Raw genomic sequence first — 16,326 nt, forward strand, 5'->3', positions numbered from 1 at the left:
TTGCACTGAGGGACTCTCATCTTTCCGAACATTTCATTTGTTTTTCTTTGTTGTGGCTGCTGCCCGAACCGCACACCTCGCACTGACTTCCTCTCTCCCCCCACAGCTCATTAGGCAGAGGTCTGAGGGAGGTTAGAGGTGATGCATCATCATCTCTCCCTGAGTTTCTCTGCTGAGTGCTCCCACCACATAATGGCTAAATGGGGCCCATCACTGGATATGGATGTTTGTTTCAGGAACTTTTTCTCTGAAGGCCTACAGACAAAAGAAAGCAAGTTCAATAAGAGCTGGGGACTAGTTTCTAAGTCAGTTTAGAAAAGGGAGCCAGCTACTGTAGACTGTTTTTTTTTTTCCTTCAGACCAGTCTCTATGTGTGAGTGTAACTAACAGGAATACAACAGATGAACTACATGTAAGAATCATAGTAAAATAGTAAATGTTATATAAACTATTTGTCCATTTGTCCCCTTCTAATTAGTGCATTCAACTAATTTAAGGTGCACCCGCTGCTGACACAGGTGTTCAATTGCGCACGCACAGCTTGCATAATCTCCATAGGAAAGCTTTGCCAAAAGACACTCTGCACATGTGCCTAAAGTCACCATGTCCAATGCAAGGTGTCCAGAGAGGTTTAAAGCACCTCAGCATTGGGCTGTGAACCAGTGGATCTGTATTCTCTGGAGTGATGGAGCACCATCCAGTACCTTGAGATGAGTTGGAGTGGCATTTGTTATTCAGACCTAATCATCCAACATCAGTACCTGTCCTCACTGATGCTCTTGTGGCCGAGTGTAAGCAAATCCTCATAGCAATGTTCAAACCTGTAGTGTGAAGCCTGCTATACCCCTGATTTCAGAACAAATGTTGACTGAGCAGGCATCTACAAACTTTTTGACATAGTGTTTTAGGGCAGATTATCTTTAATAGAAGGCAAGTTAGATTACCATTTAAACCGAATTGGCACCCAGACGACTTTAAATGTAGTAGCTGGTAATGTAGTAGTCCTTTATGTTTTCACCAAGACTTACCCTCTTTGCACAGTGGCAGTTGCTAATCCTCTTAAACCAGCACAAACGGTAATAGTAATTAAAATGTCTGGCTGTCAGCTATCCTCAGCCCCCTGCTTAGAATTGTCTTTTCCATACACACTCATTTTAATTATTGTGATCACTAAATTTTTCAGAGTGGCTTTGTGAGGGTGTGTGGTGATTCTTGAGGATTTTGGGCTAGGCTATAAAACGTGAAAGATCTTTCACACCAGAGTGGTAAAACATACAGTCTCTGTGTTTCTTGCCTCTATTTGCAGCATGTTCGGACACTCAGAGCCTTACACCAAGCTGTGCTGCAAAGGCTTCTGCATTGATATCCTGAAGAAACTCTCACGCACCATCAAGTTCTCCTACGACCTCTACCTGGTCACCAATGGTAAACATGGAAAGCTGGTCCGAGGCATCTGGAATGGGATGATTGGAGAGGTATGAGAGATTCAAGGCTAGAGGTGTACCCCTGCACACATACCAAAGGTTAACTCCTCATCAGAATATAACTGAATTAGCATTGAATATGTTAAGCTAAAATTAAAACTGTTACCATTGCTGTGACAATAACCTCTAATGGAGCTTACTTACACCCTACTTTCTTTCTTTAACACAAATCTGCTGGAAACGTCTAATTATTGTGTGAGATGCAGCTTGTGTCATTAGATGTGTTCACAGAGTGAACTGAATTTAAAATGTGATCTCGACAACATTCATCTTGTCAACTCCTACCGTGTGTAGTGTCACTTGATCCGGCAGTTAAGTGTCTTCCGCATCTGCTGGCGTCTTCATTCCTATCACCTGCGTCTTCGCCCATGTTGATGCTTTTTAAAGAAAGCTGACATTCATGACTCACAGAGTTACATGCTTATACACCCTGGGAATGAAATATTTAATGAAATGGGTTAAATCAGTATTGCATAATTGTTATATAGCATGTCAAATGCTTCCTTCTTACAGTCTGAAGATTCTCCTAAAGCAATGCGAATTGCACGTCATATTGATTTCTGATGACACATGCTTATCACTATTAATACATGCTTTGGAAATAGTTGCCAGTATCTACTAGCTGTTATGTAATATACTTAGGTCACATACCAGACATACAGTGCTTTTCAAAAATCAGAGACAACCCTTCATTCATTTAATAACTTTAAGTCAAATGGCTAGTAAAACAACTTATTCATTTTCAGGAGATATTTCTGAGGAAATTAGAATTAATATAACCTGCTTGCATAAGAAAAAGTGAAAATCAAAGTGAAAAAAACTGGAGCTTCCCAAACTAGAGTTAAAACATGAAAAGATGTGGAGAAAATGGGACTCCTAACTTTGGTGCAAACCTGGTGGACCACCAAAACTGTCACCATCAAATAAACAGTACTTAAAGTTCTCATCTTTTAGAGAGAGAGGTGGAGTCAAGCTCCACTCTTGCTTTGAATCTGAAAAATCCATGGATGTATTTGTCCATCCTTCCATTGTAAGAAGACAAGTCTATTTTAGGGTGTTGGGTCTGAAAGGACGCAGAGCTGTCAAGAAGGAAATGAAAAGAAGTTTGGACTGGCCACCTCAGAGTCCAGACCACAACATTATTGAGTATATTTAGGATTACTTGAATGGTGCAGAAAATTCAACCAACTTCTAAGACTGAACTTTGTAGGTGTGGAAGAATATACTGAGAAATTCTCAGAAAAAGTACTGAGAAATTTCATATGTAGTCATTGAGGCTTCTTGAGGTAATTTCCTGTTAAATATGCCCTTTATATGTTTCTTTTGTTTCCTTACACTGGAAATCAATAGCTTGTACTCAATGGCCTTTTCAACTGGAAGTTAAATAAATGAAAGGTGATCTTTGACTTTTTCACAGTACTGTAAATAACTGTAGGTCATGTTGAATGCCACAATCATGAGCAAATCAACCAGCACAGTAATGAACAATGCTGTCATAAAACTCATCACTTTGCTAATTCTCTCCCATTATCCCTAGGTCGTCTACAAGCGTGCAGATATGGCCATTGGCTCACTCACTATTAATGAAGAGCGATCGGAGATCATTGACTTTTCAGTGCCATTCGTGGAGACTGGGATTAGTGTCATGGTGGCCAGGAGCAATGGCACTGTCTCCCCGTCTGCCTTTCTAGGTGAGAAAGTTTAATTTACAATCTTTATCCCTTCTGGCAGTCACTCATTTTTTTGCTGCTGAAGTTTACTGCTAATAGAAGTTTTGATCGGCCTGCAGATGGATTAAAGTTTCATACTAGCGTTGGGTTCTGAATATGTCCAACAGAAAATTGCTAATTTTCCAGTCCCATTTCTTCTTCAGATAAAAAGAGGAAACCATTTCTTCTGTTGTTTGTACAGCTAAACATTAATCAGGCCATTATTCTACCTCTAATGGGGCAGCAAAAGCATAACATCATGTCTGAGATCTCCTCATCAGTGATTATTAATTGTATTCTTATGGAGGCTGTAAAATGTGGTTTCATATACTGTTCTCTGCTTGCAGAGCCTTACAGTCCAGCAGTGTGGGTCATGATGTTTGTGATGTGCCTGACTGTTGTGGCCGTCACAGTGTTTGTCTTTGAGTACTTCAGCCCTGTCGGGTACAACCGCAGCCTCGTCAGTGCGAAAGGTCAGTCCAGCTAAGTAGGCCTTTGTCATTTAAAAGAGATTGTGTTACAGGAATAAGACAGAAAAAAGCTTAATCAGTTCATGTAACCTGAGTCATATGCTTTTCTTCTGTTTTTTCTGAGTTTAATTAATGTTTATCATTGTAATGTCACTTAGATTGTTTGCTTGACATGGTTGTTTCGACACATTACACTCAAAGAAACAAATACAGTTTGTTGAAACAGAATTTATCTATCCATGCCAGTAAATGTTCTTTTGTAGCAAAAAGGTTTGACAAGCTTTACAGAAAATTGACAAAAATCCCATTTGACATAAAGAAAAATTATAGTGTGCACCTTTTGTCAAAATACCTACATTTAAAGTAAGTTATTAATTGTATAAAAGGCCACACTATGAGGATGGGGCAGATTTGTTTTTGGTGTGTGTAATCAAGCTAACATGAGCATGATGCCAAATTCATCATTCAACCTACATTTTCAACCTACCAAGTTTTAATTAGCTCCAACAATATTTCAGCTCAGTAGCATAACATTTTAAACTGGAAACTCAATGTAATGTAGTGACTCTAAACAAAGTGCCCCTAAAATTTCTCATTACCTTGTTGGGGATTTTTACCAACATTATGGAAAGTATATCCAAACTTTCAGGGTACAAAGACTGTCACTGGGGTGATACCACCAAGGGTTGTGACATCCGTCACAGCTCATCAGCTCATTAGCTCATCAGCTCATCATCATCATTTTTATTTGCACAGCATCTTTCCCATGCTCAAGGCTATTTTACAATCATAGAATATGAACACAACAAATAGACGCAATTAACAACAAAAAAACATAACTATCAATTGCACGCAGACATTACAGTTAGGGAGCATTGTTGCAATGTACCATATTCTGTACTCATTTTTTTAAACTACATAAACTGTTACATACAGTCTTGTATACCAGGTATTTTACTTTATTTTTCTACATATGTGCACATTTCCACTGGGAAAGTGAATGTAGTGTACCCTTAAAACTCATTTATGGTACACAATTGGACCCTAAATACTATGTTGTACTTTTAAGGTTACTTTTACATTGTTTGTACCCTTTTTCTGACAGTGTAGCAATAGTTGCTAAAAAATGCATTTGTGTGTAGAGCAGGGATAGGTCAATTGACCAATCACAATTGAGAATTTTGGTTACTGCACTGGATAAATCATGCAAAAAATGGTCCATTTGGTTACCATTTAAAAACGTGTATAATTTATTTTGAGTCAATTATCTGTTATAATCAAGATACACATTCTAACATCTACCCTCCATAGCTATAAAAGAAGTACATTCAAATAATGTTACTGTACTGTCATTTCTTTTCTTCTACTCAGTTGTTGGACATACACTCACAGAGCACTTTATTAGGAACACCTGTACACCAACTCAGCTGGGAGGTTTGAGTATTTCTATAACTGCTGATTTCCTGGGATTTTCACACACAACAGTCTCTAGAGTTTACTCAGGATTGTGCAGTAAAGAAAAAAAAACATCCAAAGAGCAGGAGTTCTACAGATGGAAACACCTTGTTGATGAGAGAGGTCGAGAGAGAATGGCCAGACTGGTTCGAGCTAACAGAAAGTGTACGGTGACACATAACCACTCTTTACAATTGTGGTGAGCAGAAAAGCATCTCACAACACGTCCAACCTTGAGGTGGATAGGCTACAACAGCAGGAGACTACATCAGGTCCCACTTCTGTCAGCCAAGAACATAATGCTGAGGCCGCAGTGGGCACAGGCTTACCAAAACTGGACAGTTGAAGACTGGAAAAACGTAGCCTGGTGTGGTGAATCTCCATTTCTGCTGAGGCACACAGATGGCAGGGTTAGAATTTGGTGCCAACAGCGTCCAGGCTGGTGGGGTGGTGTAAAGGTGTGGGTAATGTTTTCTTGGCACACTTTTGTCCTGTTAATACCAATCAACCATCGCTTGAATGCCAAAGCCTTTTTAAGTATTGTTCCTGACCATTGTTCCAAACCATCATGGCCACAATTTATCCTCTAATTCTTCTCTCTCCTCTTTATCTTCTGAAGACTACTTCCAGCATGATAAACCACCATGTCAAACTGGTTTCATGAACATGACAGTGAGTTCAGTGTTCTTCAGTGGCCTTCCCAGCTGCCGGATCTGAATCCAACAGAACACCTTTGGGATGTGGTAGACTGGGAGATTTGCAGCATGAAAGTGCACTTGAAAAAGGAATTGCTTCAATCATGTCCACATGGACCAGAATCTCAACGTCTTGCGGAATCCATGTAATGAAAAATAATCATTGAGGCTGTTTTGAGAACGAAAGGAGGCCCTACCCAGTATTAGTATACTGTTCATAATAAAGTGCTCGGTGAGTGTAAGTGTTAATCAAAAATTAACCAAACTTTTTCTCATCTGTCTTACAGCCCCTGGGGGACCCACCTTCACTATAGGGAAGTCAGTGTGGCTCCTGTGGGGGATTGTCTTCAATAACTCTGTACCTATAGAAAATCCTAAAGGCACCACCAGCAAGATTATGGTCTTGGTGTGGGCCTTCTTTGCTGTCATCTTCTTAGCCAGCTATACTGCCAATTTAGCTGCCTTCATGATCCAAGAGCAGTATATTGACACAGTCTCTGGACTTAGTGACAAAAAGGTAAGCAAAGCATTAATTTACTGACGCGTCAAGATTGCACAGCTTAGGACTTGCTCTAAAGTTTATTGTGCCTTATTGAACTCTGCTTAGAGTGATTATTTTGATACATCGTACATGGTTTCCACCATCTATTCAAATCACAACCACCCACATCACCACATTTGGATAATGCCTTTCAAGATGTGCTTTAGAACCAGTGGTGTTTGAAAAAAATCTTCGTGGAAATCCAAATGGGGAAAAGCTGTGTAAGTAACAAAACACCATAAAATTATGCAAGAAGAAAAGAGAGGGACCTCCAGGGAGTGAAGACAACAGATTCATCGCTCAAAGACACAAAACAGAATAAGCCCTGGGAGGCAGATTAATAGATTTGGCAGCAGTGATACATAGATGTATTAGTGTAGTATTTTACATGAACCAAGATTGAATGTTAAAATCTATTCTTAAACCCAATACACCGAAAACCCACTGATCCCACACTCCTCACCAGGATTAGAGAGGCTTTGGAGGGAAATGACCAAACTGTCCACTGTAGACACTCATGGAATAGAAATATATCCCTTTACCTTTACAACTATGAAATATATTGTACTGTGGAAAATATGAAGGATTATCTGCTAGCTATCCAACACCATTTCTCAATGAGGTGTGAAAGAAAATACAAAGCTGACTGCAAGTTGTTTGAATGGTACATTAAGGCTCATTTCCTTCACTGGCATCACAAGGTTAGGCCAGAGCTGGGGGAATTTGTTTTCTGCCTGGACTGTAAGAGATATGTCCCTGCCATTAAGTCATTGTTTTCACAGTTTGTCAATTAACACTCTATAGGTAAGGTTAGCTCCACACTTACGTGGATCAAACATATGAAAAACATAAATGGTGATGCTTGCTGTTAGGCATCTAACTACATGCTGATCAAAGTTCTTTTTTTGTCTTTTCCGGCAGTTCCAAAAGCCCCAGGAGCATTACCCGCCTTTTCGCTTCGGCACAGTCCCAAACGGCAGCACTGAGAGGAACATTCGCAGCAATTACCCTGACATGCACACCCACATGATGAAATACAACCAGAAAGGAGTGGAGGAGGCACTTAACAGCCTCAAAACAGGGTGTGTTTTGTAGGGCATGACCCATATGAAAATTTTCTGACTGGAACTAAAAATCCCTTTAACCAGTAAAATACGGCATAATGTCTGACCATAATGTAATATCATATGGTGAAAAATCAAATAGACTCCAAAAGTTTTATTAAAAGTGCATTGCTGAATGATAAGATTGTCTTTTGAAATGTTAAATTGTCAGTTCTCAGTTTTCACATTACTAAAACTTAAACAGCAGAAACTCACAGAGTCTTAAATACTACAAATATTGTCTATTAGGGGTGAAGCTTACTAAAAAATCTTTGTGGTTTGGTTAGTTCCTGTTAGTCAGCACTTGTTTTACTTATTTTTAAATTTTTCATTTTTGTTATTTCAACCATGGTGGTGCTTCAAATTTACCAGTTCTGTATGGCTGCAATTAAGCAGTGGGTTTAGTTTCTATATAGACTGACATATAAGAATGGATTCACTTAATGCTCAGAAGTGATCAAACACCTTATTATTAGTGTTTTTTTAGTGCTGGATTTGTACCAACCCCAATATATATCCAGGAGCATCAGTATCAGACCCTCATGTTGTTTCCAAACTTCATTGTAGAATAATCAAAGGCAGCTGGGAATTAATAACGGCATCAACAGCCTTCAGCTAGATAAATTAAATGGACTGCAGTTATTTGTTTGACAAAATGATATGTAATTATTAAACCATTAGCTTGGGCTTATCAGCAAGTGCCATGTCACTGTCCTTGCTGCAGGAAACTGGATGCCTTCATATATGATGCTGCAGTGCTTAATTACATGGCTGGCAAGGACGAGGGCTGCAAGCTGGTGACCATTGGCAGTGGGAAGGTGTTTGCAACTACAGGCTACGGCATAGCTCTACAGAAGGACTCCCGCTGGAAGCGCCCCATAGACCTGGCTCTTCTCCAGTTCCTGGGAGACGGTGAATCACCATCAGGGGATCAGACCTGGTCCACAATTAATATCCTCCATCACAGCATGTAGACCATCACTATCCTCTCCCTCAGTGTCTCCAAAACTAGGCCACCACATGCATCCAAAGACCTGAGAATTCATAGGGCTCATGAAGTGTGAAATTGAATGCAATGTAGTTTCTAGATTATTATTTGGAATCAAAGGTGTAGTTTTAGCAGAGCATGAAAGCCACAAACCTCATGCTAAATTACGCAGCATAGGTTCTTTGACTTTGAGTTTCAGTTTTTAAACGCACACTTGAAAATAAAGGTGCTAAAAGGGGTTATTTGGAGCTACAGAAGAATCACTTTTGGTTTCCTAAAGAACCTTTCAGTAAATTATTCTTTAAAGTGCCATTAAATAAGATGTGTGAGTGTGAAAAGCCTTTTTTAATAAATATTAAAAAATCCACATAATGTAAACATAAATGGACTAATCACAGTTTTTCCTAGAATTTTGTATCTCTAAGCCAAGGATCATTTAGGAACCTTTATTTTTAAGGGTTTACAATGTAAATATGAATAAAAGTACAAATAAAAAGTACTTGATAGGAATAGGTTTTGCATATTATACGGATCTGACAAGAAAAGATTCAGGAGAAAGAAAACCTGAACAGCTGGACAGACTGGCACTGCTTACTGACTCTCTGCTTTTGTTTCTGCTCTTGAAGGGGACACACAGAGACTGGAGACCGTGTGGCTGTCTGGTATATGCCAGAATGAGAAGAATGAGGTGATGAGTTCCAAGTTGGACATAGACAACATGGCAGGCGTCTTCTACATGTTGCTGGTGGCGATGGGCCTAAGTCTGCTTGTCTTTGCCTGGGAACATCTGCTTTACTGGAAATTCAGACATTATGTACACAAATCTGAGCGCTTGGACTTCCTCTTGGCCATAAGCAGGGTATGTTGGCACCATACCACACTGCAGCACCTTACTTATTTTACTTGTGGCCATGTTAACAAAACAAAAAATAAGTCTAATGTTGAAATAATTAGTGCTTTCATGCCCAGATTTAAATAATGGACTGTGTAGTAATTGAGTATGAAATAATTCATGGAGTAAATTATTTTCTTATCAAAGTGCACATAATTAATGGCCAGAGGACCTCAGGCTGTCCAGGCTGATAGCTAAAACATATTTAGCTAATTACTCATTATAGAAGAGTACCGCATCATTCAATCTTTCAGGTAATTATTTCTACCTCGGTATTAGCCATTGCTTTAGATATACAGTTCCCTCCATAAATAGTGAGACAGTGAAGTCAAAACTCATGCATGCTTAAGCTCACTGGGTTACAGTTAACAAGATGATATGGAAGAAATTTGTCACCATGAAAAATAATGTCACCTTTTCTGGATGGTTATTTATTGTGCACTTTTTTTGGGATGGGAAGTTGTACGGTCGTATTATTTAACATGGGTGTATATCTTGTGACAGTTGTCTCAACTGGGGTTTTAATTGGATAGATGATTTTAGTTGCCCACATAAACCTGGGAAATATTGGATTTGACCATTGCTCATATCTTGGTCTAAACATGGATGTCAAGTAATTCTCAATGAAAAAGCATTTCATCTTTAACTCATAGAGCTTGAACATACAATTTTCAAAACATCACAGCCAAACAAAACATGTGCAGTGACACTATTTCTTTCAGTTACATTATGTACAATATGTAATTATTAAATATATGATCATTATACAGCATATGGTCACTGTTCTATCATAAAAAAGGAAATGTTACAGGAGAGAGAAAAAACAAACATTCTCAACGTTAATGGTGCAGGATTGTATTTTAAACAGATTGGGGCCATTTCCATTTGTCCATTTGCCAAGAAATGTTTGTACAGTATAAAGGGCAACTATTATTTTCCGACAGTTCCAAAAAATGACTGATGATGATATGATATGATGTTGGTATGATATCAAGTCTCTTTCTTTCTCAGGGCATATACAGCTGCTTTAATGGTGTTGAGGATGTAGGAAGATCGGGCAACATGCAGAACCCTGATATTACTACCAACTATGCCCAGGCCAACATGCTGAAAATGCTTCAGACTGCCAAAGACATTGTTTCCTCAGCAAAGGTAGAAAGCTCTCTGGACAATGCCACAAAAACCATTGAGAACTGGAGTCGGCAAGGGGGAAGTCTGCCAGCGCGCATACCGCAAGTGACCACCACTGAGACGGTGCCTGGTCACCTCTCCTACATTACTAACATCACAGAAAACCACTCATCCCATGTGCCGCGCTCCTTAACACCCCCGTTCACACAGCATTACACCGACGCTGCCAGCCCACCCCATGTACCCAATAACAGACTGTTAACACGGCCCACTCCACTACGCTACACCCTCCCTTCCCGGTCTGGTGGCCTGTATAATGGGATGCTTCCAGTGTCTAGTATCAGCACTCCTCATTTAGCCATGCATGACCCCCATTCTCAAAAGTCAGCATCCCCATTTGTACCATATAGAGATCTACAGATGCCAGATATCTATGCTGAGCATCAAGAACCTTGCCGCACCTCTGAAGGCCTTAGAAGGAAAAAGAGGTCCCGTAGTGCACTGGTAGAGTCCATGGATCTTAGAGGGTTACATGATTACAAAGACCAGACAATTTGTCTTGCAGAACTCAGAGCAAGCCACTTTGCACATGACAATATTCCCACTTCATCTGTGGAAAGCCCTTATAGACCAGAAGATCCTACCTGCAATTCTTGCATTAAAACCTATGTGGATCCAGTGCTGGATGATGTGCCTCTAATAGGGAAGAGGAAGCTCCATCGCAGGCCGTCATTCCTCAAAGCTACCTGGGGCCCTGACAGGGTTCAGTTTCCAGGTGACAGGCCCCTTCCCCCAGCATCATCCCGACCTGACATACCAGACCTGTTCCCTTGCGTGGAAGTATGTGGAAGAGTAAGGAATAACCTGTGTTACCCCTTGCCTGTGGACCACAGTTACCTTCACCCATTCCGCCGTCATCCAAGAAAGGGTCAGAAGCTGAGGCACACCCAGTCAACCAGGCTGCCCTCTTACAGAGAGGCGGTTCTTCACAATGCCGCAGCTGTGAGGAGGGCCACCAGCCTAGTGCACAGACAATACTCCTACCCTGACCTGCCAGTTTACCAGAGTACACTGCCATATGGACCAGCTGAGCTGTGTAACATCTTCCCCTGCATGGCACCCCCCAGTGACAGTGTATATGGGGCGTACAGAGCTCCTGGACATCTACAGGATGACCATCTGCTGCCTGTTCCAGCCAGCAGGGTGGTTCACAGGGTCAGCAGCCCAGGTGTACCTCTGACATGGGGCAGGATCTCCAGCCTGGAGTCCGAGGTTTGAGCCCTCGCTATCGTGTGCCGTTTCCACACAGCTGTCTGCAGTGCCAAGCTCTATCGTTGAACTCCTAGCAACCAGTTTAAAGACTCTGCCTTTGATTCTTGCAAAAAAAAACACACAAAAACCTAGAAACTCACTTTGCGCTTTGTTTTATTCATGTAAGTGCAATAATGCCAAGATTGCAGATGGTTGAGGAGGATATGTCAGTAAATTAATGGCAGATGAGTAGATAATATTTTCTCTTGTGTTGAGTCATGATATTTATTCTTCTGTCAAGGAATCAAAAGAATGATGGAGTGGTTCAGAGTGGAGTGATTGAAAAGGTGGTGGGGTTCAGGTAGATAAAATATATAAAATGTTGTTGTTCCTGTTATTTTGAGGTAAATTTGGTATTGCTTCATGTAATCCTCTGTAATAATGAATTTTGTAAACACTTAAGACACTTTGTCATTTTTTAAGTGCAAGGCTTGATGGCTTTGGGCTTTTCAGGTGTTCTCTCTCTTTCTCTCTCTCTCTCTTTCTCTCTCTCTGTAAGTGGGATTTTGAATAAGAGCAAATTGAATGGTATTCTATTATTAGTATTACCAAGTACCTCCAACACTTTAATAAATCACAAAGGCCTCTCAATGGGTCTCATGGAATTGGTGTCTTTTTTAAAGGGGGTAACTAAGAAAGTAGTCTGAAAACTGCCTTCTATATTCAGTACCACAGTATATTTTAGATATTGTGATTAAAACTAATTTTAAGTGAGACTGCCTATTATTCTAAATGATTAAATGTGATAAAAATAAGCATCCTTTATTTCAATATGTGGGTTGTGCCTAAAAAGGTTCTTAGCCTGAGGTGAACAGTATTGTTATATGAAATCCAATATTTCATTAAAAAGCATTGGCCAATACCAATGTACCCATGGTCAAGTACTACTATGAGTTTCCATTGTTTTTTTGTTGTTGTTTTTTTTTGTTTTACACTTTGGGGTCTGCATTTAACACACTTAGGTTTCTAACTACAGTTAAATTCAGTTTTTTATACATATTACTCATACTTGGAAAAATTAAAATGATGACACTGATTCTAAGTATGAGCATATGAGTTGTATTTTGGCTTAATACTAATACTAACATGTAGTGTGCACCTGCAAAAAAACATGATGAGGATGGCCAGTGCTCTGTCTGTGGATCTGGATTGCTGAACACATAAGTATGTTGACCTGTGCATTGACCTCCACATCCCCATGAGCCTACCAGCCAGTGCCTTAAAATAAAATAGCTTTTACACTGTAGAGCAGAGTAGACAGATAAGAAGGTTAAGAAAAGGAAAGAGGGGAAAGATAAGAGGGTAGAAAAAAGAAAGTAGAACAAAAAGAGAAAAAGGCCATCCATACAGAACTTACACTTCACAAGACAGTTCAGTCTGGTTCAGAAAAAGAGCCTTCAGTATGAGTGTCTGTGCTCTCGAGGATGTCATGAATCTCTCATTAAATCCAATCTGTATAGTGTGGGGAATGTTACCAAAAAGTGTCCATTACTGGATCACATTATGTTGAATGTGTCCACCACAGCGTGTTCCTCCAAAGCTCAAGGTGACCCCAACTGAGGTAATTATGCTGTGAGGCTTTTGTTATCTCCAGATAAGGACTGAGTGAAGAGCATTTCAGGCGGTGAGTGAAGAGCATTTGAGAAGCCAAACATTGAGAAACTTTGATTTTCCCATTATGGACCTTGCTTCATTATTGCTGCATTACAGATGATGGCACAATAACAATGATTTAATCATCCCCAGCACAACCATTCACTGATGGTTTTATTTACTGCAGAATAATTGCACTTTTCTCATTTAATTTCACCAGGGCTGCATCTTCAAAACAGATGCCTGCTGCAGTAAGACACACATTTCATTTAAGGAAAAGGCTGACCAAAACCATCTTAAGTCCTGTAAGCCCAGCATCATACCCTCTGTGTTTCTGATGTTGTTGAGACATTTTGTGAGTTGATAAATGATTCAGTACATGCATATAAAAGCAACTAGGGAGGCTGGCAATTGGCCACAGAATGAAATAAGCAGCAATATATCAAACGCCACAGGTAGCAATGAGAGACAAATGATCTGCATTTAAAAGTCAAGGGAGTTCGTGTCCACCGGTTTTGTATGCAGTGAAGAAGATACCATGCAACAATGGGAATTTCAAAACATTAATAATTCGCATGTTCATTTCAAGATTCATAACCAGTTGAACGATTTGTTCACAGCTGTTGCCTCTAGAATAGCCTAAGGCTCCGGATCCTTTCCTGATGGTAGCAATAACATCATAATGAGACTCTGCTGTCAGAGCACAGTCACTGTTCATTATATTCTACATCATCTCCTCTCTTGATCCAGCTTGTAAGTGACAGTGAAAAGTAAGACGAAATCTCAACAAGTGATTTACCCCCTAGGCCATATGGTTTCACTGCTGGTGCGCATCCATAAAATTAACACCTACAGCATATACCATCACATAAACAAGCATGCACATGCAGCCATGCACACCTTCTCTGTCACACACATGCAAATGGTAAAAGTACTGCCGAAGTGGAATGTAAATGTACAATCAAAGGTACAACAGTGGTTTTAAGGTCCAATTGTGCACCTTAAATAGGTTTTTTTCCACAGATGAAAAGTAGGTATTTGTACTTTTTCATCACCTTTTAAACAGAACAATAAAATAAAAAGCCTGGAGATGTGTGGAGTGTGTAGAGCCAATACAACTTAGAATATAATTTTGATGGTCTATGGTAAAATTATGTTCCCTGACTAAACATACAGAGATGTACCCTTGAGGGTACCACCCCAACGACAAGAAGGGTACTGCCCCAGTGACAGTTTCGCACCTTTTTTTCCAGAGGGTGGAAGGTGCATAACATAATTAAAAGATTCATGGAATCTGGAGGAAGTTCAGTGCATAAAGAGCAAGGGCGCAAGCCTAAGCTCAATAACTGCGCTCTCCAATCCCTCAGATGGTGATCCCTTATTCATCTATAAGTGATATAACCACATGGGCTCAGCATTACTTTGGCAACACTTTGTCAAGCATTACAATATGTAGTTACATCACAAATTCCAGTTAAAACTTTGCCAAAAGGAAGTCAGGATGTCAACTGTCAACGTCTCTGGACTCAGAGGCATAGTTGCGCTCAGACAAATTAGTATTTCAGGTATTTTTTGGAAGAACATGGCCACTGTGTGCTCTGGACCAAAGATGATAAGGACCATCCAGACTGTTGCCAGCAACTAGTCCAAAAAAATGCATGGTATGGGTCTGTCATGGTATAACAAGATAATGCAACAGCACATTCTGCACACATTAAAAAGGCATGGCCAAGGAAGAAGAGGGTGTGGGTGCTTGCTGGACTGTCCCCAATAAAGAATGTGTGGCACTTTTTAAAAAACAAAACATGACAACGAAGACCCCATACTCTTGCACACGTTCAAACTTATTTGCAGGAACAATGGGACAAAATCACACCTGAAATCGTTCATCACTTGCTGTTCATCACTTCAGTCCCTAAACATCTTTTAAGCTTTGTGAAAGAGAATGACAACATTACAAAGTGGTAAATGCTTTACTGTCCTACTGCCCTGAGTGTTTATTTTGAAAAAAAAATCACAATGTTTAAAGAAAAAAAATAGAATCAGTGTGGATTCAGTAGAGCAGTAATTTTAGCACATACATACACAAACCACACACAAATGATAAAAGTACTTTCTCTTACAAGGTATCCTCCACTCTCTTCCCATCTTCTCCTGGAATCCATTAGCTCAGATGTTGTAAATTGTCCCACATGCTCCCGCTCACCTTCAACCAAGGGCTTTAGAGTGTCAGGTAAGGTGGAGAAAGGAAGAGGCAGAAAAGAGGACAACAACAGTAGAAAAGCTTGAGCAATGACTAATTACTAATCTAATAAATCACACAGACTATCATTCCATTATTGAAGAAGAGTGACCTACCTATTAATGAAGATGTGTGACTTTAGAAGTGTTATGTAGTTCACACCTTTGAAGACTCTCTATTGCATTTCTGCAATGTTTGCAGGGTTATTTAGTTGTTAACTATGTTACAAGGCATTTTGGTTACGTGTAACAGAAACTAGACAATACACATTACAAAAGAGCGGAAAAATCCAGATTTCCTGATGAGAATGTGATAATATAGAGAAATGAGCTCTTGTGTGACATGAGATATTATGTTTTGCCAAAGGATATATAAAGTAGTCCTTATGGCCGGAACTAAGGTTTGTAGTCATCACTGACAAAAGTAACAGGCTTTATTGCATCTTGCAGGCTTGTTACAGGCTTTGTACCCATAAAGTAACTTTAACCCACCCTAATGTAAGAAATGAAACTCACAGCTTCAGGGAGAATTCTGGCATACTATTCAAAGAATTCTTACAGGTGGGCTCATTAATATCTTACTTCCATTGGACATATGTGGTAATTTGCTGATAATGCACATCTTGTCTTATGTTATGGTTTAATTACAGATATATCTGTAGCTGTAGCTAATTGGATCTAGTGTAACAAATTGTTTTCCAGCTCATTCACAT

The 16,326-nt window shown here is 39.8% G+C and overlaps 1 protein-coding gene across 1 annotated transcript in view; it reads left to right on the plus strand.

The window, feature by feature from the left end:
• Positions 1-11,830, plus strand: part of grin2cb (glutamate receptor, ionotropic, N-methyl D-aspartate 2Cb) — a 49,120-nt gene extending 37,290 nt beyond the window's left edge. Inside the window, exons 6-13 of the mRNA XM_036572530.1 lie at positions 1,307-1,475; positions 3,022-3,175; positions 3,541-3,666; positions 6,101-6,330; positions 7,276-7,436; positions 8,182-8,369; positions 9,072-9,304; positions 10,349-11,830. Coding sequence (XP_036428423.1) covers positions 1,307-1,475; positions 3,022-3,175; positions 3,541-3,666; positions 6,101-6,330; positions 7,276-7,436; positions 8,182-8,369; positions 9,072-9,304; positions 10,349-11,746 — 2,659 coding nt within the window. The 3' untranslated portion in view covers positions 11,747-11,830. The remainder of the gene's footprint in view (positions 1-1,306; positions 1,476-3,021; positions 3,176-3,540; positions 3,667-6,100; positions 6,331-7,275; positions 7,437-8,181; positions 8,370-9,071; positions 9,305-10,348) is intronic.
• The last annotated feature ends 4,496 nt before the right edge of the window (positions 11,831-16,326 follow it).

Source organism: Colossoma macropomum, unplaced genomic scaffold (assembly GCF_904425465.1).
Source record: "Colossoma macropomum unplaced genomic scaffold, Colossoma_macropomum, whole genome shotgun sequence".
Taxonomy (NCBI): domain Eukaryota; kingdom Metazoa; phylum Chordata; class Actinopteri; order Characiformes; family Serrasalmidae; genus Colossoma; species Colossoma macropomum.